The following is a 25,542-nucleotide window of genomic DNA, read 5'->3' as shown; positions in this document are numbered from 1 at the left end:
ACTGGCCGAGTGATTAACTCATTGGCTGCATAGCCAATTAACTGACTGATGTGTGGCGTGAGTGATTAAATGGCCTGATCAACTATTTGATTAAGTGCCTGATTGATTGATAAAACATTGACTGACTAACTTCTGAGTAAATGATTGTTTGACTGAACCATCAACTAATTGATTGATTGACTGATCGGCTGCAAGAGTTGATTGATTGGATTGAATGGCTAATGGACTGATGGAAGGATTGATTGATTGATTGATTGATTAATTGATCGATTGATTACCTGTTTTACTGGTTGCTTGACTGATTGATTGACTGGCTTATAGATTGAGTGACTAATTGTTTGATCGATTGAGTGACATTTTGATTGAGCGACTGATAGATTGGAAAAGTAATAGCATTTGTTTGGTTAGCGTATAGTTGTGATTAATAATTGATGTATTGATGAATGATATAACAACAGAATGACCGATTTGCTGAGGAATTGATTGATTAACTCGCTGATTTGCTTACTCACTAACTGACTGATTGATTGACTGACTGATTGCAATAGTCTCTTCTTTTTCCAAGTTAGTTTCAGTGCTCAGCTCTTACAGCATGAAGACAATTTGGACTTTTACTATAGTTTCCGACTTATATCTCGTGATCAAATTATTTAATAATAGCTTCTAAAAACCAACTATAGAGAACTGAACCTTTACCTTAAATATTTATATATGTATATGCAACAAAATAGTTATTAAACGGAACACGCACAGCTAGCACGAAAGCTTTTCGCTAATTGGCTTTAATTTGAAGTTGTTCCTGAATGAATATATATATATATATATATATATACAGTAATCGAAATATTGTAATTATGATTGGCACTCTCTGTGCAGCTCACAATTTGAATTGCAATACAACAAGCTACTTGTTCTTATACGTTCTGATCAGAGATCTTTCTGCAGTTTTAATTCGCCTGTTGCTTTAAGTATATATTCGAATTTCATATTAGAAAAGTTAATATATAAAAGAGCTTAGTTCCAATAACCGACTAGAATTGGTTTAGTTCTAATTGCCATCGATCCACGCGTTCTGATTAGCATTTTCGTTTCAGCATTATTTGACCTTTGCATTTCTGATTTGAATCATCTGTTTGGCATTTCTTATTGACAATGCATCATAAGTCCCATTATCTTCATATTGCAACTACACAACTTAAAATAATTTCTAATTGGATTAACGTTCATAACTCTTATTGGCATTATATATGAAAGTCGTTTTTGTTTGTGCTTGATTTTGGTTTGTTTCTTTGTATTTAATTTAAGGTATCAACGGGGAATATGTAAGGTTATTATTATTTTGTTTTCTCATGTTTGTCGTTTAAACTTTAACAATTAAAACTAGGAATTTTTCTCTTTTACAAAACACATGCCGAAAACGCAAATGCCGCTGTCTATATACACGAAAAAAAAAACAGAAAAGCATTGGTATATATATATATATATATATATGTGCTGTATATATACATACATATATATAAATATATATATATCTATATATAACCCACTTAAATTAGTTATAGCAAATGTTTAAGAATTGTCAACGGAACAAAATACGCAAAAAGAAGGAGAAAAAACAAAAAGATAAGAAAATAGTCTATTTGCACACATATATATATATATACATATATATATACAAGTATAGATATATATATATACATGCATATGTACATAGATAGGCTAAATCAGTTTGGCATGCCGACGCCCTGCTGAAAGCTGAGCGTCTCCTGTTGCTTCTTCTCCTCCTCCTGCATCTCGAGCGCCAGCTTCTTGTATTTCTCCGCCTCCTTCTCGTTCTTGTCGATGCCGTCGCCGCGGGCATACATCTGGCTAAGATTTGCGCATGCATACATGTTACGCAATTCGCATGCCTTGTAGGCGAACTGAAATGCCTTCTTCATGTCCTTGAGCACAATGTAGTCGGTGTCCTTAAGCGTTTTAGCCTGTGCCGCGGCTGGCACATCTTCCGGCTTCTTCTGCACGCCCGAAATGTGCATGCCGGATAAATAAAAGCAGGCGTTGGCATTGTTCATGTCACAGCTCTTTGTAAGAAACTGCAAACCCTGCAAACATCAAAGTGGATTAGAGTTGATAAAGCTGCTGGCGATTGGATCACACTCACTTTAGGCACATTGCGGTCAATTTCTTTGGGCATGGAACGTGAGACGAGCAGCAGGCCGGAGTGTAGACAGGCATCCGAATCGTTTAGGTTGCAGCCCTTCTCATAATATTGATAGGCGACGCGTGGCTCACCTTTGCTGCCGCTTTTACCTTTGCCCAGGAAGCTATAGTTACCATATTTGTAGCAAGACTTGGCGTAGCCATAATCGTCACATGTCGATTTGTATACTTTGGACGCCTTCTCGAAGTCCTTCTTAATTCCCTCCAAATAGTCGCCGAGTAGATGGCAAACTGCAATGAAAGCGTTACAAAATTCAAATTCAGATATTTTGATTGTGCAATCGGTTATAGTTCGAGTTACATATATAGATTTTCGCGTATCATTTACAAACTTGTTCATCTTGTGTTTGGTAATTCAATTACGAATACAAAAAAACATAGGTTATGTTTTGTTGTTGTTGTGTTGACCGCCTGCTGTTGTTATTGTTGTTGTTGTTGGTATTTACCTTCCGGCTTCTTTTCGGAATAGCAGCCAAAGCGATACTCAACGCCCAGCTTTTCCACATATTCCTTAACGTCGGACTCCTTTTTTAAGTCATACGCCATTGTGTTATGGTTTTCTATATATATTTATATAAATAACAGCCAGTTTTGTCGATGCCTCTCTGGATGTTATGTTGGTGTCGTCGTCGTCGTCGTCGCCGCCGCCGTCTTGTTGTTGTTGTTTCTGCTGCCTGTGTTTTTTTTATGTGCTCTATTTTTTTTATTCCATTCTGACAAGTAGTGTTGATTAATATGGTCCCCAATTTATCAGTTATCGATAAATGCACCGCGCTACGGTCACATTGTTGCAGCACTGTTTGAATGAAAGTGGAATATATTTGAACAAAATGCTTAAATGTGATATATGCAATAAAAGCAATGAGGATGAGGATGAAGATGATGCGCTGCTATATGGCGAATGGATGGTCAAACAGAAGGTAACGGTGCACTACTATTGCCTGGTGAGAAAACCCTTGTAAACTATATATATATATATATATATTTATGTATAAAATCTTTGCCGCCAACAGTTGCTGTCGACGAATTTAGCTCAACGCGGCGGCGATTCGAGCGGAATTTTAGGCTTTTTGTTGCGCGATATACGCCAAGAGGCAGCCGCGGCACAAAAGCGTAAATGTGCCTTCTGCCGCGAGCAAGGCGCCAGCGTTATTTGTTTCAAATGTCGCATTGTTTTCCACATGAGCTGCGGCCTGGAAAATCGTTGCATCTATCATTTTCGTGATGATTTTCGCAGCTACTGTGAGAGCTGTGCCCCGCTGGACGAATACAAAAAACAGTTGCTGGCCAACCCGCCAAAGACGGCCATCTGTGACATCTGCTTCAACCCCATCTCGCCCTTTCTACTGCACACTGTCACCTACGGCGATTGTTGCCGCAAAGGCTTTGCTCATCGGACGTGCATGCGACGCTATGCTTTGGCGTCTGGCTATTATTTGCGCTGTCTCTGGTGTCGGTCAAAGAGCTTTCATGATAACATACGACTGCAGTCGGTCTTCGTGCCCGATCGCGATGCGACGTGGGAGCGACAACCGAATGCCTATAGTGAGCTGCACAACAGGCGAATGCGCTGTGAGCAAACTGAGTGCCTGTGTCCAAAGGGACGGGATTTCAATCGTAATACCTGGACCATTCAGCCGTGCATATTGTGCGCTGCCACGGGCACTCATTACAAATGTTATGTGGGCACAGCGCGTTTGTCGCGCACCACTGCCAAAGAACCGAACAATTTCAAATGCAACACGTGCACTGAGGTGGAGGCAAAGCTCCAACAGTCCAAGCAAAAACAAGTGCCCTCGCCAAATAGCAACTGGGAAACAGCAGACAAAAACATTGATTCATCTTATTATATGCCTAAGAATTGTTACGAACTGACCGTCGCAGCTGATGATGATTCGCTGGTGCACTCCGGAGAGGATTCGTCGTCAACTGAAGCCAGCGTCGTGACCGTTTTGGGCTCGCAGCGTATGACAGTGCTTAGCTGTGATAAATTAAACGATATAGCAATGGGGCAGGCGCAGTCGCAGTCGCAGATGCCGACTTCAACTCCAACATCTGTGGAACAAACCGTCATTGAGCTGCCGGACACACAGCCCATAGCTACGCAACAGCTACTGATCAGCTGCTTGAAGCCACCTTTGTTACTGCGCGAATCCTTCACAAACGGCTCATATTTTTATCTCATTGTCTACGAATACAACGAGCAGTTGGCAAATCCCTGCAGGGGCAGTTGCACCTTGCGCTTTGCTTTAGATGATAAACGCCTGGGCGATCGGTCAACGCAGACACTGGAGCAACTGCAGCTGCTGGAAACAGACATTTGGTATCGAGATAGCGATCGTGGCATCTACGACAAAATCGATCAATATACCAACAAATAGCTTCGGCTTCGACAATGTTTAACAAATTATATATATTACAATTAATAGCAACAAATAAAAGTTTTGTTTCGATTTCTAAGTTGTGGCACGATAATCGAAGAGTTTGGGCAAGACATCACCGCATTTGGCGGAGATCTTGATATCAGCCAAATGATCTGCACGCGTCTCTCCGATATTGACTATTGCCACTGGCAACTTCAAATCCTTCGTCTGTAGCACTATGCGATAGCCGGAGAAGACGAGCAGACTGGATCCCAGCACTAATAGTCCATCGCTGGTGTAGACCATCTTGGCAATCGCTTCGAGTCGATCCCTTGGCACACAATCGCCGAAGAATACAATCTCTGGCTTCAAATTGCCATCGCAGTGCGGACATGCGGGTATTTGAAAGTTTTCAATATATTCAGCTGGGATTTCGACATCGCCATCGGGTCGTATCATATCCGGTGCATCCTTGAATGCCGGGTTCATGGAGGTGAGTATGTTTTGGAATTCGTGCCTTTCGATACGATAATCACAGTCCAAACACTTGACCACATAGCCGCTGCCATGCAGCTCCACAATGTTCTTGGTGCCCGCCTTGCTGTGCAAACGATCCACATTCTGAGTGACCACCGCTTGGATGCGTAACTCACGCTCGAATCGCGCTAAAGCATGATGTGTAGCATTTGGCTGGGTAGCTGAGAAATTTGGCCAACCCACAAAATTCCGTGCCCAATAACGTTTTCGTACTCCGGCGGATTTCAAGAATTCGCTATGCTGGATGGGTTTGTGATTGGTGCGCGCGTACAAGCCAACGCCGGCAGAACGATAGTCGGGTATGCCTGCCAACAAGAAAAGGCTTTATTAATATGCATGGACAGTGTCATTCATTGATTTCGACTAAGATAACATAGACTGATTCTTATGCATCCTTTAAAGTTTGCGTTAAACTTGTATACCATTAGCCTAAGCTCTGGTTTAATGCTTTAAATTTACCTGATTCTGTTGATATGCCCGCGCCAGTAAGTACCAAAATATTTGGTCTGGATAGCAGGAAATCCTCCAGGCGTTTTATATCATCATCCAACGCGGGCTTGTGCTGCGGCACATATTGTTGTTTAATAACGCTGCGGCATCGTAGCACGCCACCCAGGCGCATTGTATAATAATGAAAACAAGTTATTAAAATAATACAATTTTAACTTAGCTTTATAAACTGCAACACAGTTAGAAATATATGCCCAGCAGCTGTTAAATGCCAACACCAACTAACTCGAAGTGTGAATGTCGATTTATTTAATATATTCTCTCGTTTTTTTATGTTATAAAATCTCGATTGTTTTTAATGTATTTGTGCGTTTGTTTTTTTTTTTTTTTTTTTTTTTGTTGTATGAAACAGCTGATCGTAAATTTTTGCAAATTGTACAGCACTAAATATTGTCGTTTAAGTGTCAACGCACAACGGACTGCATTTGTAAATGTATCGCACGCGCAAGCGATAACAGGAGCGCTTACACGCTTGCTCATCTCTATGTGGCAGCGGCTGCAGTGGTGAAAATTTGAGAGCAGCCTTTTTTACGTGTAGTTTTTTTAATTGCATATGTATGTACAAAAATTATAAAATTGAAACACAAAAACTTCGATACGAGACTAATATACGCGTGTGGTGGGCTTGAACGCGTACGCTCTTGTCGTTAGCGCTGTGTACACATATTTGCATTTGATCTACAAATATATCGTACACGATTCACGTTCACTCCAACACACCCGTGTGCCTGTTTCGTGTGCGCGCGTGCATGTGTGTGTGTGAGTGAGTGTGGTTTGTATGAATGTGTCGGCTTTAATTTGCACGCACGCCAACAACAATATACAAAATAATAGTATTTAAAACAGGAAGGCACGACACAAGGAACAACTAAAATGTCATATCCACCGCGTGCGCCGATGCCGCCATATATGAATGCATCGATTCCACCGCCGCATGTAAGTCGACTTATTAAATATTCCTAAATTTGGCTAAAAGTGAAAATTGAATTTCTCATTGCTTCGCATGTTAGCTGATGCCTCCGATACCCCCGCCACGCAGTTACCGCAACTCGGCGACGATCAGCTCACAGCCAACAGTGTATCATCGCCCACCAGAGCCACAGCCCCAATTCCGAGGACCCGTCATTACCGTCTTTGTGGGCAATATCAGTGAACGCGTCCCGGAATCGTTGCTGAAGCGCATATTGGCCGCCTGTGGTGTTGTTATCAATTGGAAGCGTGTCTCCACATTCGGATTCTGTGAATTCGAGTAAGCTAAGCCATATTCGAGTACTATATCTTAACGATACCTAATTTGTCTTCAATATCTTCCTCTCTTTTTGCCTGTCTATCTGTCTACAGTGGTCCCATTGCGGCGATGAGATCTGTAAGGCTGCTCAGTGAACTGGAGATTGATGGTAAGAAGCTGGTGGCTAAGGTGGATGCTAAGAACAAAGTGCTAATCGAGGATTACAAGGAGAAGGAGTGCAAAAATGGCGAGGGCGGTCCCAATGCCATGGATGAAAAGACTGAGGACGAGTTTGCCACCAGCCAGATGCACGATCTGCTCGAGGAGCATAAACACGAATTCGAGGGTTTTGATGGCACCAATCGCGGCGATCTCTATGGCAGCAGCAGCAGTAGCAATCGTAACAAGAAGACGCGACGCGGCGAAGATGACATCAAGATCAAATCCTTAAACGACAATGCACTCGAAGAGGAGAAACGTAATTTGATCAGCAGCGAGATTGGCAAATTCCGTAAACGTGCCGAAGCCGACGAGCATCGCAAGGAGCTCGAAAAGGAGAAGGAAAAGGAGAAGCAATTGGCTAGCAAAGAGAAGGAAAAGGAACGCGAACGTAAAAAGCAACAACGCGAGTCGGAGCGCAAAATCAGCGGCAGCAGCGCTAGCGGCAGTGCCAGCGCCAGCAAACCCCCTACAGCGGGCAGCGAAGTGGAGGAGGTTGTAGAGATCAACGATAAGGAGCAGTCCAGCAAGGAGCCAGCCAATCAACGCAGTCGCAAAGAGTCGATTGTCACCATCGATGAGTCGCCTGTGCGCTTGAGCAAGGAGCACAAGGAGCGCCTAACCACCAGCGCCAGTGACGCCCATAAGGATGGCCGACGTCGCGATCGCCGCTCCAAGTCCCGCACCAAGGAACGCGATCGTGAACGTGAGCGTGAGCGTGATCGCGAGCGCGAGCGTGAACGTGAACTGATGCGCGAACGTGAGATGCGTGAGCTGCGCGACAAGGAGCGTGAACGAGAGCGTGAACGTGAGCGGGAGCGCGATCGTGAGCGAGAACGTGAGCGTGAACGGGAGCGTGAGCGAGAGCGCATCGAGATGCGTGAGCGGGACAGAGAGCGTGAGCGGGAACGCGAGCGCGAAGAGAAGATCATCAAGCCTGTGCGCGATGCACGTCGCGAAAAGGAAATGGAGGAAGAGATACGCGAGCGCAAAAAGGCCGATAAGAAGGCACGCGAAAAGGAGGCCGCCTACCAGGAGCGTCTTACCAACTGGGAGATACGCGAAAAGCGCAAGGCCAAGGAGAACGAGAAGGTGAAGAGCTGAAGAGCCATACACTGGGCTTTAACTAAGATCAATCTCGATTATTGTTTTACATAGAAGTAGCTCAACTACTGGTTAAGCTAAAGACTAACCATACGTTTAAGCAGATGTCATCTTAGCACAAATCGAATGAAAAATCAAATATGCTATAGATGACATTGGCTTAAGCAAGGGGCTTTTAGCTTAGTCAAGTTATTTGATGGACAAGACAAATAATTCATAGAGTCTAAAATTCTATGAGCCTGACAACAATTAAACATATTGTATAGCTTTAAGTAACTGTCATTATAGTATAAGCAGGCGGCTAAAGCATAACACAATTGTGGCGCAATCTCATTGGAGCATTAAACTAACTATTTTAATCATTGCAGTATCGTCTCAAGGAGCTGCTGCGCCAGGAGGAGCGCGAAAAGGACGCCAAACGTTTGAAGGAATTCGTTGAGGACTACGACGATGAACGAGATGATGCGCTCTATTATCGAGGCCGTGAGCTGCAGCAGCGTCTGGCGGAACGAGTGCGGGAAGCTGATGCCGATTCGAAGGATCGTGAAAAGGAGGCCGACGAACTAACCGAACTAAAGAACAAAATCTTTAGCGGAGAATATGAGAATCCGTCGCAGGAGTTCGAAAAGGCACGACGTGAAATCGAAAAGCTCTACGAGCCGCGTATTCTGATCAATGTGAATTTGGAGGCGCAGCGACGCGATGCAGAGCCGCAGCAACAACAGCAGCAGCAACAGCAACAACTGTTGCAGCTGCAGTCAGAGCGACGCAAGCAACAGCTGAATGAAGATTATGATAGCAGGGATAGTGTGATTGGAGTTGGAGTTGGTGCAGTGGTGCATAAGGCGCCACCATCGGAGGATTCCTTATCGACCAATGATGATCGCGCCTCCATGGCGGACACCGCCTCCAATGCCAGCGGCTATTCACATCTTAAGAACAGCAACAACAACAATATTAGCAACAACAGCAACCAGGCTGGTGGCGGCGGTGGCGGAGGAGGAGGTGGAGGCGATGATAGCGTTAGTCGACAGAACAGCGAATCAAGAGATTCTTTAGCCAACATCCATACACCCACAATGAATGCCATTGAGAATGATCATCAGACGGTGGCAGCAGCCGCTGCGGCTGCCTCAGCTATGAGCATGCCGCTCATCTCTCTCACCCTCGGCAACAGTCTCAAGAAGAAGGTGATCGAGACAACGGGCGTCTTTATCAACGATGACGATAACGACGAGAACATCAATCCCAAGAAGCGCAAGCTGGTGCCTTTAGGTGAGTGAGAGATATAATAGAAAATATTAAAATATCATCCGGAATATAGACTGTAAGATACCCTGTAAACAACAGGAAAACTAAGACTGACTGTAACTGTGTATGTGAGCTAGGTTAGCCAAGCTCGAGTGACACACAATTTTGGCCTATTTTTTGCCATAGAATTTATCCTTTCGGTAGATTCCAGCAGGAGCAGTATCACTATAGATGATATAAACTAGCTACAACAGCCACTTGTAAAATATATACATTTATGTTTATCCATTGCAGATTATGATGACAATATAAGCAATAGCACATCATCGATAAGCGCATCACAGACGGCTGCGGAGCGTCAGAGTTCTGCTGTATCAGCGGCAACAGCGGCTGCCGCTGCCGTTAGCCAAAAGATAGCAAATGCGAGCGGAGGCGGCGGCGGCGGCGGTGTCGCTGGCAATGGATCTGGCTCTGCATCCTCCGGTTCAAGTGGCAAGAATAGCAGCAGCCAGCATGGAAAGCATGGCGGTGGCAGCAGCAGCGGTAGTGGCAGCGGCAGTGGCAGTGGCAGTGGCAACAATGCTGGCAGCAAACACCATGGTAAGAATGATGCAGCTGCATCTGCGGGGAGCGCAGATGCTGCCGCGACAAACACCAAAAAGGATGAGAATGGTGCAAAGGTGCATGATGAAAAACGGCGGCATATAAAAAGCATTATTGACAGGATACCCACACAAAAGGAGGAGCTATTTAATTATAAGCTTGACCGCAACGAGATTGATAGTGGTCTAATGGAACGCAAAATACGTCCATGGATCAATAAGAAAATCATCGAATACATCGGTGAGCCGGAGCCAACGTTAGTGGACTTTATATGTTCCAAAGTATTGGCCGGTAGTCCGCCCCAAAGCATATTGGACGATGTCCAAATGGTGAGTATACAACACATCAAGTTCACCACGCTGCCAACTTTTATAAACAACACACTCTTTCTCTTTCGCTCACGCATGCGACAGGTGCTGGACGAGGAGGCTGAAGTGTTTGTGGTGAAAATGTGGCGCTTGCTCATCTACGAACTGGATGCCAAAAAGAGTGGCATCGCTGGCAAGTAGATGAGAGATGGCAGCGCCTATAACGGAGACGTTGCTATAACTTTAAGTTACATTTGTAATGCCTAGATACTATATAAAAAAAAAACAAAAATGAAAAATACGAAAAAAAAACCAAACACTATGATTATAGAAAGTGTACATACATAGGGCGTATGGCTTGCTTTAGCGTCAACAATTTTGTCACCTCGTGTTTTTAGCGGTAATTACAACACAAGAAAATAAAATTAAATTCATTGATATGTAAATACACTCACAGACACACCGAAACACACACACACATACACGCAAACACCAATCAAAATGAATGAAAAGAAATTGAATAACAATCGTGCTCCATGTACATTTCTATCTCAAAATCGTTTTTGCTTTTCTATTTTCCATTCTTTCTTTTAATTTTTATTTTCTTTTAATTAAAGTAAATTAAATTTAGCGCAGAGCTTTTGACTTGAAGAAATGTCTTCACATAAAATTTAATAATAAAGAGACAGAAAACAAAAAAAAGGAGCGAACAATTATACTACGCAAGGGAGCAAAAGAGAGCGCTTGCGCAGCTGGGCTAAAAATAACGAAGCCATTCTATAGGTACATGTACATATATAAAAAAAAGTCAGATGAACAAATTTTTGTTAGCCAATCGTAGCGTTGATTTGTGGGATAATTATATTTACAGTTAGGGTACATATAAACAGTTCGTCGTATTGCTTACCAAACAGCAGCGGGCATTACAAAATCCCGTTACACATCTCGAAGCATTTTGTTTTTTTTTTTTTTGGGATATGTAATAAAGCATTTATACTAATGAAATTGATACGTTTAAAATAAATATACGCTAAAAATTTAAGAAAATTACTATCGAAAAGCATAAAGAACCAAGGATAAGCACGGCGCGCCCGTCAACAATAACACGTCGATGCGCTTGAATCCACATCCTGGGTATTATCGATGGTCAAGCCGTTCGAGGCACTCCCGTTAACGAAATATTCTGACGAAACAATCTGGAATAATTTAATATTGATCAAAAAATTAATATAAGAATATAGTCACAATAAAAAACCCACCTTTTCCACAATATCCCTGAACACATCACTAACGTACTGATCACATTTGGCCGATGTTTCGATAAAGAGCGCACGATGTTTGCGCGCAAATTTGCGTCCATCCTCCCGGTCAACGACACGTTCCTGATCAATTTTGTTACCGGCTACAATAATTGCTATATTTGGATTATCACTGTAGCTGTCCAGCTCTGCCATCCAAGCATCCAGTTTGACCAGTGATTCGCGATTTGTGATGTCATAGACGAGTATGGCGCCCAGCGCCTTGCGATAGAAACTGGGTGTCAGACTGCGAAATCTTTCGGCGCCCGCTGTGTCCCACAGTGCAACCTTGTAGTCAATGCCATCCACATTCATGATGGCACTCTTAAAATCCATGCCAATTGTGACGTCATGATTGTCGTTAAACTTGTTCTCAACGAAACGACGTATTAGACTGGAATATGAAAGAAAAAAAAAACAATAGAAACACATTTTGCATCATGAATGCAAAATAAACAACACGCATTTATGACTAAGGCTTACTAAGCTAATCTCAATTGACGTATTGTTTACGTGTGTGTTTGTGTGCGCAGATGAAATACGCAATTGCAAATGTTAATTGGAATTGTTTTAAATTACTTGCCTGGATTTTCCAACGCCGCTCTCTCCTATGATAAGCAGCTTTATTGCTCTGTCAGCCATGTCTGCGATTTGTTTAGTTATATGCTCTGTTTTGTTTTCTACTTTACAATTAATTCATTAACGATTAAACTTAAACAATTAGTTGATTTGCTTGTGCTGTGCGGGGGCCGTGGGCTGGATTAATTGGCGTTGCCACATTGTCGCTTAACAGCATTGCTCCACACTCAACAGTGTTGAGCAACATGCTAGTGCTGTAAAATGGCACTACTGTCATATGTCAAAATCGTCGTTTGTTTTCATGTGACAGCCCTCGTTCGATTGCACGGCCCTAGTTCTTTCTTTTTTGACGTGACCAGCGAGAAAAATGGTTGGTACCGAGTTTCTGTGAATAATAATTCTTAAAAATATATAACATCCGTGCATAAAATAACAAAGAAATGTATGAAACACGAAACGAACTGTGCTAACTTATTGTGTGGCTTATTATTTTTTGTGTGTGCGCGTTAAAAAACAAATTATTAACTACAGTATTTTATTGTATTGTGTTTATTCCCCTCACATAGGTGAAGATCAAGTGCTCAGAATTGAGAACGAAGGACAAGAAGGAGCTCACCAAGCAATTGGATGAGCTCAAGAATGAGCTGCTCAATCTGCGTGTGGCTAAGGTCACCGGTGGAGCACCCTCCAAGCTGTCCAAGATGTAAGTCATTCATCCACCCACACCCCCTCTTCCGTCACTCATCGATGTTTGACTTATTTGTTTTTTTTTCTCTTTTCCTTTCTGCTTGCAGCCGCGTTGTCCGCAAGGCAATCGCACGCGTCTACATTGTGATGCACCAGAAGCAGAAGGAGAATCTGCGCAAGGTCTTCAAGAACAAGAAGTACAAGCCTTTGGATCTGCGCAAAAAGAAGACACGCTCCATGCGTAAGGCCCTTTCGTCGCGCGATGCTAACCGCAAGACCCTCAAGGAAATCCGCAAGCGCTCCATTTTCCCACAACGCAAATATGCCCTGAAAGCATAGAAAAAATTATATACCCCAACAGGCAGCAACAATTTGTTGTTAATAACTAGTGTGCGCTAAGAATTCTCCTGAAAACAAAAGCAAAAGGAATAAGAATAAAACCATTTTTTTTAAATGTGAATATCCTTATGTGTATATATTGTGTTAAACAACGAAAATCCGCGTGTATATGTGTGAGATATTTGTTTTCTAAGATGCCGCAAGGGCTTTACTGGTGTACTTCACCAACACTGACAAAGCTCGAGTCACAAGATTTATAATAGTGTGAGTTTGTTTTTCGAAAACACTCATGAGTTATGGCGTCGATTTGGAAATACATATATAGAGTCGGTGAGATTACTGTGCTTATCTCACTAAATTCCAATTGGAGCTACAGAGAGCAATGACTAAGTCGGGGTGGAATTTAATTATAGGTAAACGCGACCACTAAATTTGCCCATTGAAGGGTTAAGGGCAATCAAAACCAATTTTGGATCATATATTAATTTCAAAGTTGGCTTTAGTTTTAAAAAAAATATATTAAAAATTACATCAACTCAGCAAGCTATAGCTGGCACAGGAACTCACTGAATTATATAAATCTCACTATTAGCATACATAGATTCTTATATATATATATGTACAAACATATATATATGTATATATTTAAATAAGTAGCGAATATATCAGATAAAGCTAAAATGGCCGTTAATGTGCACTCAACAAATGTATCATCGCAAAACTGGTCGCGCCATGAGATGTTGACCTGGGTCAACTCCCAGTTGAAAGCTGAATTCACGAAGATCGAAGAGCTTTGCACAGGTAAGTGGCGCATTCGCTGGCAAAATATGAGAATTCGACGCTCGATTTCCGTAGGTTTTTGATATTTTGTGCTGTGAGGAAAATTAAATTTTGGTATATTGCTAGGCGCTGCTTATTGTCAGTTCATGGACATGCTGTTCCCCAACTCGGTTTCCGTCAAACGCATCAAGTTTCGCGCCAATCAAGAGCACGAGTTTGTGCACAATTTCAAGCTGCTGCAGGCGAGCTTTCAAAAAAAGGCCGTCCACAAGGAAATACCAATTGAACGGCTGATCAAGGGTCGCTTTCAGGATAATTTTGAGTTTTTACAATGGTTTCGAAAGTTCTTCAACGCCAACAATAAGGGCAAGGCCTACAATGCCCTCGCCGCACGCGATGGCTTGCCAATGGGCTTCGGTCCGAGCTCGGGCAAAGGTCCATCGCAGAGCGCACGCTCCGTATATAGCGCACATCAGGTGCGCACACGCACCTTTGTTAGTGATGCCCACTTGACATATCGAAAGGAGAAGGATATCGATATAGCTGACGATCACATCCATATGCAGGGCGTTCTGCAAGATCTGGAACGTGCCGAGCAGGATCGCGATATGTATGTATCGAAATTACGTGATGTCAAAGTGATTTGCGAGGAGAACATAGATGAGAATCCAGGTGTCGTTAAGAAAATACTTGATATTATCAATGAGGATGCCATTGAGTTCCCATATGATGATAAAACTTTTAATATCGAATTGTTTGATCAACCCAATGGCAGGCAGTGTTAAGCTGCGCTCACATAAATAATGTTTATAAGCACTCGCACACATACATACGCACACACGCTCATTAACCCACACACATATAGTCTCTGCTACACTCACGCATACATAATACACGCTCTTAGCCACGCACACGAATACTAACTTCATTGGGGCATTGGATACCAGGACGTATACCAGGAGCAGCTCAGTTTGATTTGACTATTTGTTTATCTGTTCTCTACATCACCATAAAGCATAATGCTAACCAATGTTCGCGTTCAGTAGCTAACATCTTAGTTGTTCGACAATAACACCCCAAGCCAATGCCCCAATTACAAAATCGTTAAGAGCCTATTTGAAATGGCCAACAGATAGTTAACTGCTGAACGCGTTCATTTTTTTCGTTTTATCAGCAATAATTCATGGTCTATCGATTATTTATTCTGCCATCTCAAAAAGCTCTTGAAATGAATTTCTTAAATTTACCGTTCCTCGTCTGTTTTAGCTGTGTTGCTATTTTAGCTTTTTCAGCTATCTCGTTTGTCTGCAAATCTCCAACTGTTTAGTTTTAGCTGCGTAAATGATTATTATGCCATCGCTAGTATCTTGAGGTGAATTGCTTGGCTTCACCGTTAACATTTGTCCATACGCTTATTCCAAAGACATTTAAGTACTTAGGTGTTGCACATGTTAGCTATTTAAAAGCTATATTGATTGTCCTAATAAATGAAATAAAGTTCAAAAACGTAATTTTATCGTCAATATAATCTATATATATTTTTTTTTCGTTTAGTTTGCTTTGTTTTTCTTAAGCGCTCGAATATATAATTAATTAAATTAAAAAAATTATTTATATTAATAAGTAGTTAATGTCGTATTGCAAAAGTCGAATACAAAAGACTCATACTGAATATGTTTGGCACATTTGGTTAATACTATTCTTCTGAACAGCATGAAACAATGGCGTGCTGCGAATAACGCCCGATAATTCCTTTGAGTTTTTGCTTTGGTGATAGTTTTTACTTGGCATCGGCGATAGCGGCTCACCCCAAAATTTGAGCAATGCGAATATCTTGTAATAGGCGACCCTAAGAATATATAAAAACGTATGTGATTCAATGCAAGAGTCTTGGCTCGTTCTTTATGATGAATGCTACCTGTAGTTGCGATTGCTGGCCGCATAGATGATCGGATTGATCACACTGGAGGCCCAGGCCATTACCGAGGCAATGATGTGTAGCCAGGGGTACGAGGTGTTGCGCTCATCATCCACCACATTGGCCAGCATCAGGGGCAGGAAACAGATGAGGAAGCAAACGAATATGGTGACCATCATCACGGTGAGCCGATTATCCTCGCGTGCTTTGCGAGTGCTCACCGTGGTCACATACGATCCCGACGCTGATCCAGCCGCCTTTGCAGCGGCGGCTGCGGCGCCAATTTGAAAATTGTCATGACTGCGTATCTTCTTCTTCTGATGCAGTACCGTTATATAGATGCAGGAATAGGAGACGAGTATGACCAGACAGGGCAGCAGAAAGCCAATTATGAAAAGGGTCTTCTTAATCGATTTGCCATCCTTCTTCAATATCGTACACGAAAAGGTCGTCTCATCCAGGCCCATCTCACCCCAAATGCCCAGAATTGGGGGCAACTGAAATGGTCAGATTGTATGTATATGTTATAGATAGGCTGTGTATGGCAGAGTCATTTCATAGCTACCAGCAGCAGGAAAGAAACAGCCCAGACAAACAGCAGCTGTAGCGTTATCAGCCTCGGCTTATAGATCTGTGAGTATCGGCTATGGCAGGCGATGAGTATATACCTGGTTGAATAGGACAATGAATTGATCAAGTTTATATGTTCAAAGAGTTACGGGAGTCTAGACAATAGTTGGCTCAATTCGAGTTCGAATCCTTACCTATTGAGTGTAATGCCCACCATGCTGAGCAAAGAGACGGCAACATTGCCATAGAAGATGACCGGAAAGATCTTGCACAGCGTGGTCCCAAATGTCCAGCTCTGCAATAGACAAAGATTAATTTTCGATTTAGATTTCGAATTGCGAATTGCGAATTGCGAATTCGACTTTCACGCACCTCCTGAAAGAACCGAACTGCTGTCAAGGGCAGACTGAAAGAGCAGAATAATAAATCTGATATGCTCAGAGATATGACAAAGGCCGTTGTCGCATGCTCCCGTATCGTCGGGCTCTTCAGTAGAGCCAGTAGCGTTATCAGATTGCCTGTAAATGGAATCGTATCAGAGGTTATTGTGTATCAAGACATGTTCTATGGGGAGAGAAAGAGTGCGAGAAGAGAGAGAAAAAGAAAGAGAGGAAAGTTCAAAAGTCACGAAAGAGAGACGTACTAATAAAGAGAGCAAGAGAAAGAGAAGAAACGACAGCTGATGACAGAGATGATAAGAGGAAGAGAGAATGTGAGGTGAAGAAAGAGGGAGCTGGGGAAACGAAGAGGAGTGGAAAGTGGAAGGGAGTTAAAGAGGGCGAACATATAGAGTGAGAGAAAGGCAAAGAGATGAAGGGTGAGAGAGGGAGATTGAGAGAATGAGATACAAAGATAAGAAGAGAAAGAGAGAGAGAGAGTTAAAAATACAGGGGAAGGCAGTGAGACACACAGAGTAAGAGAGTATAAGAAAAATGTAGAGAGAGCGCGACAGAGAAACAAGGAAATGCGAAACTCTTTTTAAAATTTGCTTTCTTGCTCTCTCTCTCTCTCTCTTTCTCTATCGATAGCTACAGTAAAGCTTTACTTATATAAATAATACAGATTTGCATAAAAATTCAGTTTAGGCTTCGACTGAGAAAGCAAATTCTGAACAAACAAGAATGTTCCTATATCCGATAACTGCATAGCAGCAGCTGTTCAAGTTATCGATTACAATTACTTTATATATCGTATATTTATACGATCATATTTTGCCATTTGATCACTAGGCGTCTTAGGGCTGCCAAATGAGCGGAAATATCGATATGCCCGGTCAGTTTTGTAGGAGTCATCGAACGATAGGCGTTCAACAGGACCAGAGTCCTTGGAGCATTGTCAAGTAATCAAATGGCATAGATGTAACTTGCTAATAAAACTGTAAATTACGTAATATCAGTAGTCAGAAGAAGCAATTGTTTTTGATGCAATAGCAATAGCATTGATCAGCCATCAGTCAGTCAGTCAGTCAGTCAATCAATGGCTTATAGTTAATACTTAAAATGTAAATCGCCGCTTTGTAATCCCCACTTACCAAACACGCCGATGGTCACAAACACGCAGGCACAGATGGCAGCGAAAAGCGTCGCGGAATGCGGGTATATAGACTGTGTGGGGGCATCCATGCTGTAAGGCGGAACACAAACACAGATCAAAAATATATTAAATATTATAATTTTAGAATGCACAATAAAATGCGCCAAACATATGCAGAAATACTACATATATATGTGCATAGATCAGTTGAGTATTTGTTCAAATTAAATAATCTATAGAGTTCCATCAATATTTGATTGAAGCAAGCAAAAGCGTTCTGGGCGAGCGTGTTCGACTACGAGATACCCTCACACTTGTGTCGAACTAGACTACTGTCGCTATATATAATGGATGCTTTGATTGAATAACACCCAAGGAGCATCTATCTGATAATAATACATAACACAGCTAGCTGCAAACACGTAGCACATATAGTTGAAGCTCATTGATATCGTTATCGTTTATCGATTGGCGACTACTGGAAAGAAACTTGTCTCTAGTCGCTAGCTCTGATAGTATGAACAGGGCTAGATCGATGCGAGTCTTGATCCTGCTCATACTTTACGGGCTCTGCCACGCCTTCTTCTGTCTGTTATATACAGTTTTACAAAAGCCATTAAAGTTAAACAAATACGTAAAGTTATTCCAGAATTTGTCTTTTAAATTCAGTATTGCCTAAAACTAGTTTTTGAGTCTGATAATCTATATTTGTTTTTCTACGTTTTGATAAACTTAAAACAAAAAACGTTCTAATTGCCAGATTTATAATTTTTCACTTCCTGTTTTCTTTCCCCATTTCGTAAAATGTTATCATTCACTTTTCGCTGTAAGTGAAAAAGTTGTAGAATCATCTGAGTAATAGGCGCTATCAGCAGTCAAATGGGGAATACGCATACACACACACATATGCATATACATATGTATAGTATATATATATATAATTTTTATGACCAATTTAATTGTATTTCGTATAAAAGTATCAAAAAAGAAAAGAAGAAGAAGTAGAAGATAAGCTGCAATGCAAAGGTCAAGCCTGACTCAAGGAAGTACTCGGACACGAGGAGATACCCGGCTAGGTAGTATATAAAGCTAATTGGAAGTAAGGCAAGCAGGACTTGAAGTAGAAGAAATAAATTTAGATAGGTAAAAGCAGAAGCAAATTAAATATAAATTTAAATATTATAACTTTTTAAATATTTGTATAATTTGTATTAATTTGAGCACACCTCGTAAACGGAATATATATATATATATATATTCAGAGTCAATAATTAATGTTATTCACAATTATCAATATCTCTATTAATACTATTGGACACTCAATTGGCTTTAGGTCAAAATGTTTTTTACAACACTTTTTAGCTGTGTTAAAAAAAGAACTCGAATATAATTTTATGTTCCTTTGAAGCTTATCAAAGTCAAATTCATCTCAAATACTTTGCGTTTAATTAAATTCCTTTGCGCACACTGTTTACCAGTGTTAAAAAACGGGCTGCGAAAGAATTTACAAACGCTTAAAGGCAAAACCCTAAGAAGACGAGACCGATTCCCATAACAATCTAAGTTTTAAATGTAATTTTTATAACTTTAGCTGTTTGCACAAAACTTTTATTGAAACAGCTAAGTAAAGAGAATGGTCAATATAACTTGAATCCTTTCTGTCAATCAAGTGAAAAACTTTACTCATCAACAAATTCTTATATTTGCTACTTATACAACACTGTGTAAGGGATATACTCCAGAAAGAATTGCTAAAGCCGAGTTGCTCTTAGAGATTAGACTGAGAAAGTAAAACTAAAAACATAATTGACTATAAAAAGTAACAACACAGTTTATCAGTGTTAAAAAACTTTTCAATTTAAGAAGTTAGCTGAGCGATTTGGCAAACAGAATTGAGTTACATTCCTTCTACTAGAGACTAGATTTGCATTCAAAGCTTAAGCTCATTTTAAAACACTATAAACTCCATATTAGCCACTTATACAACACTGCTTTGAAACACACACGTTAAATGAATTAAAATACAAAGTCAGGTTAGACCCTTAAATACCCAAATACCTTCTATATAGTTTGAAGTCAGTTTCTATTTGAAAAAACGTTCTTTTTTGACTCTTCCGAATTATGTTCTAAAACATGTTGAACCGAACTTTGCAACGCGATCCTCCGCAACGAAATGTTGAACCGAAAACACAAGAAAAAAAAAGAAATAAATAAACGAAAGAGAGAATTTATCATTGTAGCGTGCGAGAGAGAGAGAGAGGGAAATGAGTGAGAGCAATGAAAATTAAATTTTCAATTAAGCTTTGTTTGTTTTTCGTATTGTGACAGTTTTCATTGTTGTTGTGGATAGTTTTTTTCTCTCCCTTTATATACCCTGTAGTATAGCGCCAAAGTGGGGCTTATTAGTGATGAAACACTGCTATAAAGTGAATACTCTTATGTTTGATTGCGTTGTTTAGCTTTGATTTTCTAATTTGTTATCGATTACCAAATATCGATTATGTGAGTTTGTTTGTTGCTGCTTTGAGCACTTTTAGAATTTCTTGTTCATGTTAAGCAAATAAAACAAGTAACTAGATTTATCGATAAAAATCGATTTTTTTAGATGACTTTTTGCACATAACTCGAGTATTACAAGAGCTAAATTTGTCAAATTTAAATGATATATTCTTATATGATATATATATCAAATGTGCATTAACTTTTTTCAATAACTCCTTCCGTCGATAGCTTGAAGAGCTGAGCTCACTGAATTTGCTAGGCAGTTTCTAATCAGTTGACAACCAACTTCGTTGTAGCATAGCTCTCACCGACTTTATAATAACTAGAGTGTTTGCATTATATCTAACACAGATAGCTGTTCATGGTATCCATATAACTGTTTGCTTCTTAATCAAGGCATATCACTTCACTATATAGTATATTTATAGTATATATATTTATGGTATATTTAGGATTTTATGTCGACTTGTTTCTTAGGGTATTCGCTAGTCGTACCCTTTCGCCGTTATGTTGCTCGTTAGGGTTTCTTTTTCTGTATGCAGCTGAAGAGATAACAAGAAGTGGCAGGTCGGACGCAGCGTTTCAACTGTTTTGCATAGAAACAATTTCATTTATTTAATGCCTGCCGGGTCGGACCGGGCCTGGCGTGAGAGGCTTTTTATTTGTATTTGGATCGCTTGAATTAAAAAGCGCCTTGTTACGCATTTAACGCGATTTCCGGCGACTCTTTGCCCCAACCATCATTGAGTGGTTCAACCCCTCCTCATCCTCCATCTACTCCCCCTTCCCTTCTTTCTCCCCCGCTAGCTAAATTGTGGTTCAGTTTCCATCAGCGTTTTTTTTTTTTTTATTTCGGGGTTCTCTGTGTCGAGCTCTTTTGGGGTAAACTGCGCGGCCCGCTTTCATGCATGATCCAACATGTGTGTGCGGGTGTGCGTTGTGTGTGCCTTCTTCTTCTTCTCCCGCTTCTCCTTGAGCTATGCATTGTTGTCTTTCCCAGTGCCCTAGCATAGAGCATTATGCATAAGTCAACAGTATGCGTAAGGCCCCGATAAGAACACCATTGAACATACTTGTGTATATCTTATATACATCTATTCCTGATTTATATCTAAAGACAGTTCTATATCTATGTATGTAATCTGCTGCTTCTTCTGCTTGGCCTGCTGCGCTGCATATCTATGTGCCCATATGTCTTCAGAAATATCTTATATATATTATTGATCCACATCTGTGTTTAAATTAAATTTCTCATATATATATATATTTGATTCGTATCCTTAAACCAACATCTTTATGACTGTCTGCATCTGATACAACTGATATATACGACTAATATCACAGATTGCCTTGAGATAATGCAATGTTTTTGCCAAATACAATTAGCCATATTATATTAAAAGCTGTGTAGGAACTATCAATGGAACTATCCTAATCGAAGTCTATATAAGTTTTATTTTACCTTATACAGATTTTACTATATCATATATTTGCTATACTTCGCTTACATATTTATACAGGGTATTTCCAGTGCGAACTTCATTCTTATTTTTATTTTAAAATTGCTTTGGATATGAAACACAAATTGAAATCTGTGTTTGTGTGTGTGAGTGTGTGTGGTTATGCTTCCCCCAACTTACTCCCCCATTCGCACAAGGCTGGGCCACTGATATTAGAGATAAGCTGGCTCATTTATGCACGAGAAACATGGATATATATATATATATATATATATATGTATATAAATACACACATATGTATGTAATGTATATAAGAACATTCGCTCTTAAAGGGGGTCGGTATATATGGCAGCCAAAGGCATAATCATATGCATATGCTGTGGGCAACAAGTTTTGAGGGTTCCACTTGCACGCACCGAGGGTCGCTCCATAAGTAGGTCATAAATCAATGGTTTATAAAGTCAATTAACATTAAATGTGATAAATATATATATATGATATTAAGTAATTTAAAAGCATGAAGAGTTGTAGCTCTCTGTATAAATCTCAATGGTTCTATGCGAACTGCAAAGTTGCCTAAGCTAAGCATGCCAAATTTTGGTATACAAAGATCTCTTTGGATATAGCTAAGATTAAAACATATAGAAATGAAAGTGGGAAAGTTTTTTGAGTATGACACAAGTCGCCTGTAACTGATGGGAATTGCTTTGAAGGAAAAGAAAACTCCAAAAGTTGCGATACTTATTGAACACGCCTCGTGCATAGTTTGTTACTTTTGAGCCCACCCATCTTTGCTTCTCCTTTAAGAAATTCATGTCATAAATTTGTTGTTTAATGTAGATTTTATGACTTCTCTTATATGATTTATTCGAATTCGAAGTAAGACTTGAGCAATTGATCACATAATAAAAAATATACAGTTGTGTCAAGGGAAAATCAAGAGTTTCAGCATTTTCTTATTTATTTATTGTTTTTCCCTTCGTCTTCTTCTCCTTCTTCATCTTTTATCATTATTTATTTATGTGAATGTAGCAAAGCTCGGCAGCTTTTTCGGCTGACTAATCGAAAAGCCAAGCCGACATGAGTCGCATACAGGTTAAAGCAAACGATTAGCGCGATAATAAATATATATGTTAATGTGCGCTTGTATACATGTGTGTGTGTGTGTGTGCGAGTATTATAAAAATATTATTATATTATGGTTATTAAATTAACAGCGAAACACATTTACATTGTTGTAGTTTTCCCCCCTTTTTTATATTGAAATGAGTCGCGCTTTAAAATGCATTGGCCAAAGACAAAAAATATGGGAAAAAGCTGTTTCCGTCTTAATAAAAACAACAAAAACAGTAATGAAAAAAAACCGTGCATGAATCATTCAGCTGCCGCTGTTTGGTCAAAGCCCAGCCCAAACGGTGAGCGGGGGGCTAACGAAGAAATAACAACAATAGCAATAGTAGCAGCAGCAGCGGCGGAAGATGACAATGAGTCGACGACACAAGCTGCTGGCTATGAAACTAATTGCAGCAACTGCAGCCCACAACAACAACAACAACAACAGAGAAACCAAAGTAAATAAGCGAAAATTGGGAAAGAATAAAACAAAAATGCGCAGATGAATGTGAATTCGTTTTGGTTGAGCACGATAAAAAGTCGTATACGTGTGCATGCATGTGTGTGTGACAGTTGCTGCAGATGTGCGTGTGTGTGTGCAGTGACCAGGGATGCCAACCCTCCGTCTCTTTACGTAGATCTCCGTATTTTAAAGGGCAACTACGTACTTTTAAAAAAAATTGTAAAATATTTTAACTATGAGGAAGGGGTACCGCCAGACGATTTTTGGCGTTATATTTCAAATGTTAAAAAGGGAAATTTAACCCAGATGTTTCCGATCTTGAAGGGGTTTACTCAAAATTTGCCTATTTTTCCACATAGCAGTGCTAATGTTGAGCGACTATTTTCTGAAATAAATTTATTTGAAACTAATAATAGAAATAAGTTAGAAACGGACACTATAAAAGGTTTACTTCACACAAAAAGTGGGTTAAAGGAAAACTTAGAGCCTTCTGACAACCACCTGAAATACTTTAATAAAAATATGTACAAATTTTTGTAAAATTCGTACATTAATGTGTATAAACAATTTGAACAATGTAATTTTCTTTTTAAAACGTCAACAGAAATTAATAACAATGAGGTACAAAGACAGATAATTTACAAATTTATTGTTTTATTCATTATTTGTATTGTTTTTAAATTTAAAGAAAAAAGTACGTAGATCTACGTATATCAGCAAAATTGTGCTACGGAAAAACGCACAGATTTTGGAGCCAACCTACGTAATTTTCAAATTTTGAGTTGGCATCCCTGGCAGTGACTGATGCTGAACTGTGTGCGCAAGCGAGGGGAGGGCAGATGAATTATTAGTACTGTTGTTGTTGTTGTTCTTGCAACGTAGGGAAACAGCCGTTGGTTCTTTATCATGGCAGCAGCAGCAACAACAACACAGCTGCTGTTCAATGTTTCAAATTATATTTTAAAGCCACATATGCATACACACTCACACAGGCGCGCACACGCACTAACAGGCACTTGCAGACACACACACACAGGTATGCTTAACAGTAGCTATTACATATTTATTAACTGTTCAAGTTCGGCTTACCCGCAGAGCTAGTCGTATATTTGTTTTTTGTTAAAAGGCAGCTGTGGAATTTGTTGAAAGGATTTGAGTTTTGGGAATGCGGCACAATTAATAATTACTATATTGCGTTTGCATTTTGCTCGATGCACTGGCTGCAGCTCGGCCAACAGTTTAAATCACAATTAAAAAAAAAAACAAAAAAATTAAAACAAATCAAAAACGACAATTCGATTTGAGGTATTATGCCAAATTGTTAGCACGTCTGTACGCAGGCGGACCAGGCATTGTGTTGTTCACTCAAATTTGCACTTCTGCCCTTTCTCTTGTTTCTATAGCGAACACAAATAACGGTTTGCCACTTGTTGTCAACAATCGAAGTTTTTTTTATTTGGATTTGAAATTTTGTGCTTAAGCGTAGGAGAAAACAACACACGTCCGAACCTAGCGGCGAAACAACAACAAATGATGTTAACGGGGAGTTGATGTTAAGCTGCTGTTGCTGTTGCTGTTGCTGTTGTTCTCAAATGATACTGTTAAGCACTGAAGGTGCGATCGATAATTAACAGTAGGGTGACCAGCTGCTTATTAAATCAGCTAAATTAAACATCAATCGAATGTCTCAGTTATTCAAATGTTAACGGCCAAAAATATAATTTTGCAAAAATTACAACAAATACAATTATGTGCACCTGCACAGCATCTATTAAAAGTGTTGATGCAACAATTTTACCCGTTTGCCTGTTGATCCGTTACAATTTCCAAACAAACATCCGCATCCAGTTTGAAAAAAAAAAAACAAACAAAAGTTACATTTGTATTTATGCGACCGAATCGTGATCGAGATCCAGATTTTTATAAAATAAAAAAACCAGTGAAACCCGGAATCTGG

At 40.2% G+C, this 25,542-nt stretch overlaps 8 protein-coding genes across 9 annotated transcripts; 4 read left to right on the top strand and 4 right to left on the bottom strand.

The window, feature by feature from the left end:
* Positions 1-1,709: 1,709 nt before the first annotated feature.
* LOC111593645 (cytochrome c oxidase assembly factor 7 homolog) lies at positions 1,710-2,878 on the bottom strand. The gene is made up of 3 exons (XM_023306525.1): positions 2,667-2,878; positions 2,162-2,451; positions 1,710-2,102 (listed from the first exon to the last, which is right to left on the bottom strand). The coding sequence occupies exons 1-3, from the start codon at positions 2,764-2,766 to the stop codon at positions 1,725-1,727; spliced, it is 768 nt and encodes a 255-aa protein (XP_023162293.1). The 5' UTR covers positions 2,767-2,878; the 3' UTR covers positions 1,710-1,724.
* Positions 2,879-2,960: 82 nt separating this feature from the next.
* On the top strand, positions 2,961-4,653 carry LOC111593643 (PHD finger protein 7). 2 transcript variants are annotated; one of them, XM_023306522.2, is made up of 2 exons: positions 2,961-3,140; positions 3,234-4,653. In XM_023306522.2, exons 1-2 carry the CDS (start codon positions 2,985-2,987, stop codon positions 4,599-4,601), a joined length of 1,524 nt encoding a protein of 507 aa, XP_023162290.2. In that variant the 5' UTR covers positions 2,961-2,984; the 3' UTR covers positions 4,602-4,653. The 2 variants fall into 2 exon arrangements, with proteins under 2 accessions (XP_023162290.2, XP_023162289.2); XM_023306521.2 differs by having other exon boundaries at positions 2,961-3,164.
* Positions 4,608-5,931, bottom strand: LOC111593644 (NAD-dependent protein deacylase Sirt4). The gene is made up of 2 exons (XM_023306524.2): positions 5,580-5,931; positions 4,608-5,425 (listed from the first exon to the last, which is right to left on the bottom strand). The coding sequence occupies exons 1-2, from the start codon at positions 5,740-5,742 to the stop codon at positions 4,677-4,679; spliced, it is 912 nt and encodes a 303-aa protein (XP_023162292.2). The 5' UTR covers positions 5,743-5,931; the 3' UTR covers positions 4,608-4,676.
* Positions 5,932-6,067: 136 nt separating this feature from the next.
* On the top strand, positions 6,068-10,629 carry LOC111593653 (RNA-binding protein 25). Its single transcript, XM_023306538.2, has 7 exons — positions 6,068-6,185; positions 6,477-6,566; positions 6,641-6,879; positions 6,972-8,169; positions 8,550-9,456; positions 9,727-10,364; positions 10,449-10,629. Exons 2-7 carry the CDS (start codon positions 6,504-6,506, stop codon positions 10,542-10,544), a joined length of 3,141 nt encoding a protein of 1,046 aa, XP_023162306.2. The 5' UTR covers positions 6,068-6,185; positions 6,477-6,503; the 3' UTR covers positions 10,545-10,629.
* Positions 10,630-11,164: 535 nt separating this feature from the next.
* On the bottom strand, positions 11,165-12,431 carry LOC111593657 (ras-related protein Rab-18). Its single transcript, XM_023306542.2, has 3 exons — positions 12,225-12,431; positions 11,603-12,035; positions 11,165-11,539 (listed from the first exon to the last, which is right to left on the bottom strand). Exons 1-3 carry the CDS (start codon positions 12,281-12,283, stop codon positions 11,438-11,440), a joined length of 594 nt encoding a protein of 197 aa, XP_023162310.2. The 5' UTR covers positions 12,284-12,431; the 3' UTR covers positions 11,165-11,437.
* A 73-nt stretch (positions 12,432-12,504) lies between these two features.
* On the top strand, positions 12,505-13,367 carry LOC111593658 (60S ribosomal protein L35). The gene is made up of 3 exons (XM_023306543.2): positions 12,505-12,590; positions 12,787-12,923; positions 13,015-13,367. Exons 1-3 carry the CDS (start codon positions 12,588-12,590, stop codon positions 13,244-13,246), a joined length of 372 nt encoding a protein of 123 aa, XP_023162311.1. The 5' UTR covers positions 12,505-12,587; the 3' UTR covers positions 13,247-13,367.
* A 490-nt stretch (positions 13,368-13,857) lies between these two features.
* Positions 13,858-15,554, top strand: LOC111593656 (microtubule-associated protein RP/EB family member 1-like). Its single transcript, XM_023306541.2, has 2 exons — positions 13,858-14,047; positions 14,153-15,554. Exons 1-2 carry the CDS (start codon positions 13,927-13,929, stop codon positions 14,809-14,811), a joined length of 780 nt encoding a protein of 259 aa, XP_023162309.1. The 5' UTR covers positions 13,858-13,926; the 3' UTR covers positions 14,812-15,554.
* Positions 15,555-15,585: 31 nt separating this feature from the next.
* On the bottom strand, positions 15,586-25,104 carry LOC111593654 (protein trapped in endoderm-1). The gene is made up of 7 exons (XM_023306540.2): positions 24,675-25,104; positions 18,046-18,137; positions 16,887-17,032; positions 16,709-16,809; positions 16,510-16,612; positions 15,945-16,441; positions 15,586-15,875 (listed from the first exon to the last, which is right to left on the bottom strand). The coding sequence occupies exons 2-7, from the start codon at positions 18,134-18,136 to the stop codon at positions 15,689-15,691; spliced, it is 1,125 nt and encodes a 374-aa protein (XP_023162308.1). The 5' UTR covers position 18,137; positions 24,675-25,104; the 3' UTR covers positions 15,586-15,688.
* Positions 25,105-25,542: the final 438 nt, after the last annotated feature.

Source organism: Drosophila hydei, unplaced genomic scaffold (genome assembly GCF_003285905.1).
Source record: "Drosophila hydei strain 15085-1641.00,03,60 unplaced genomic scaffold, DhydRS2 tig00000237-arrow-arrow-pilon, whole genome shotgun sequence".
In the NCBI taxonomy this organism is placed as follows: domain Eukaryota; kingdom Metazoa; phylum Arthropoda; class Insecta; order Diptera; family Drosophilidae; genus Drosophila; species Drosophila hydei.
This window is presented reverse-complemented; position numbering and strand designations above follow the sequence as displayed.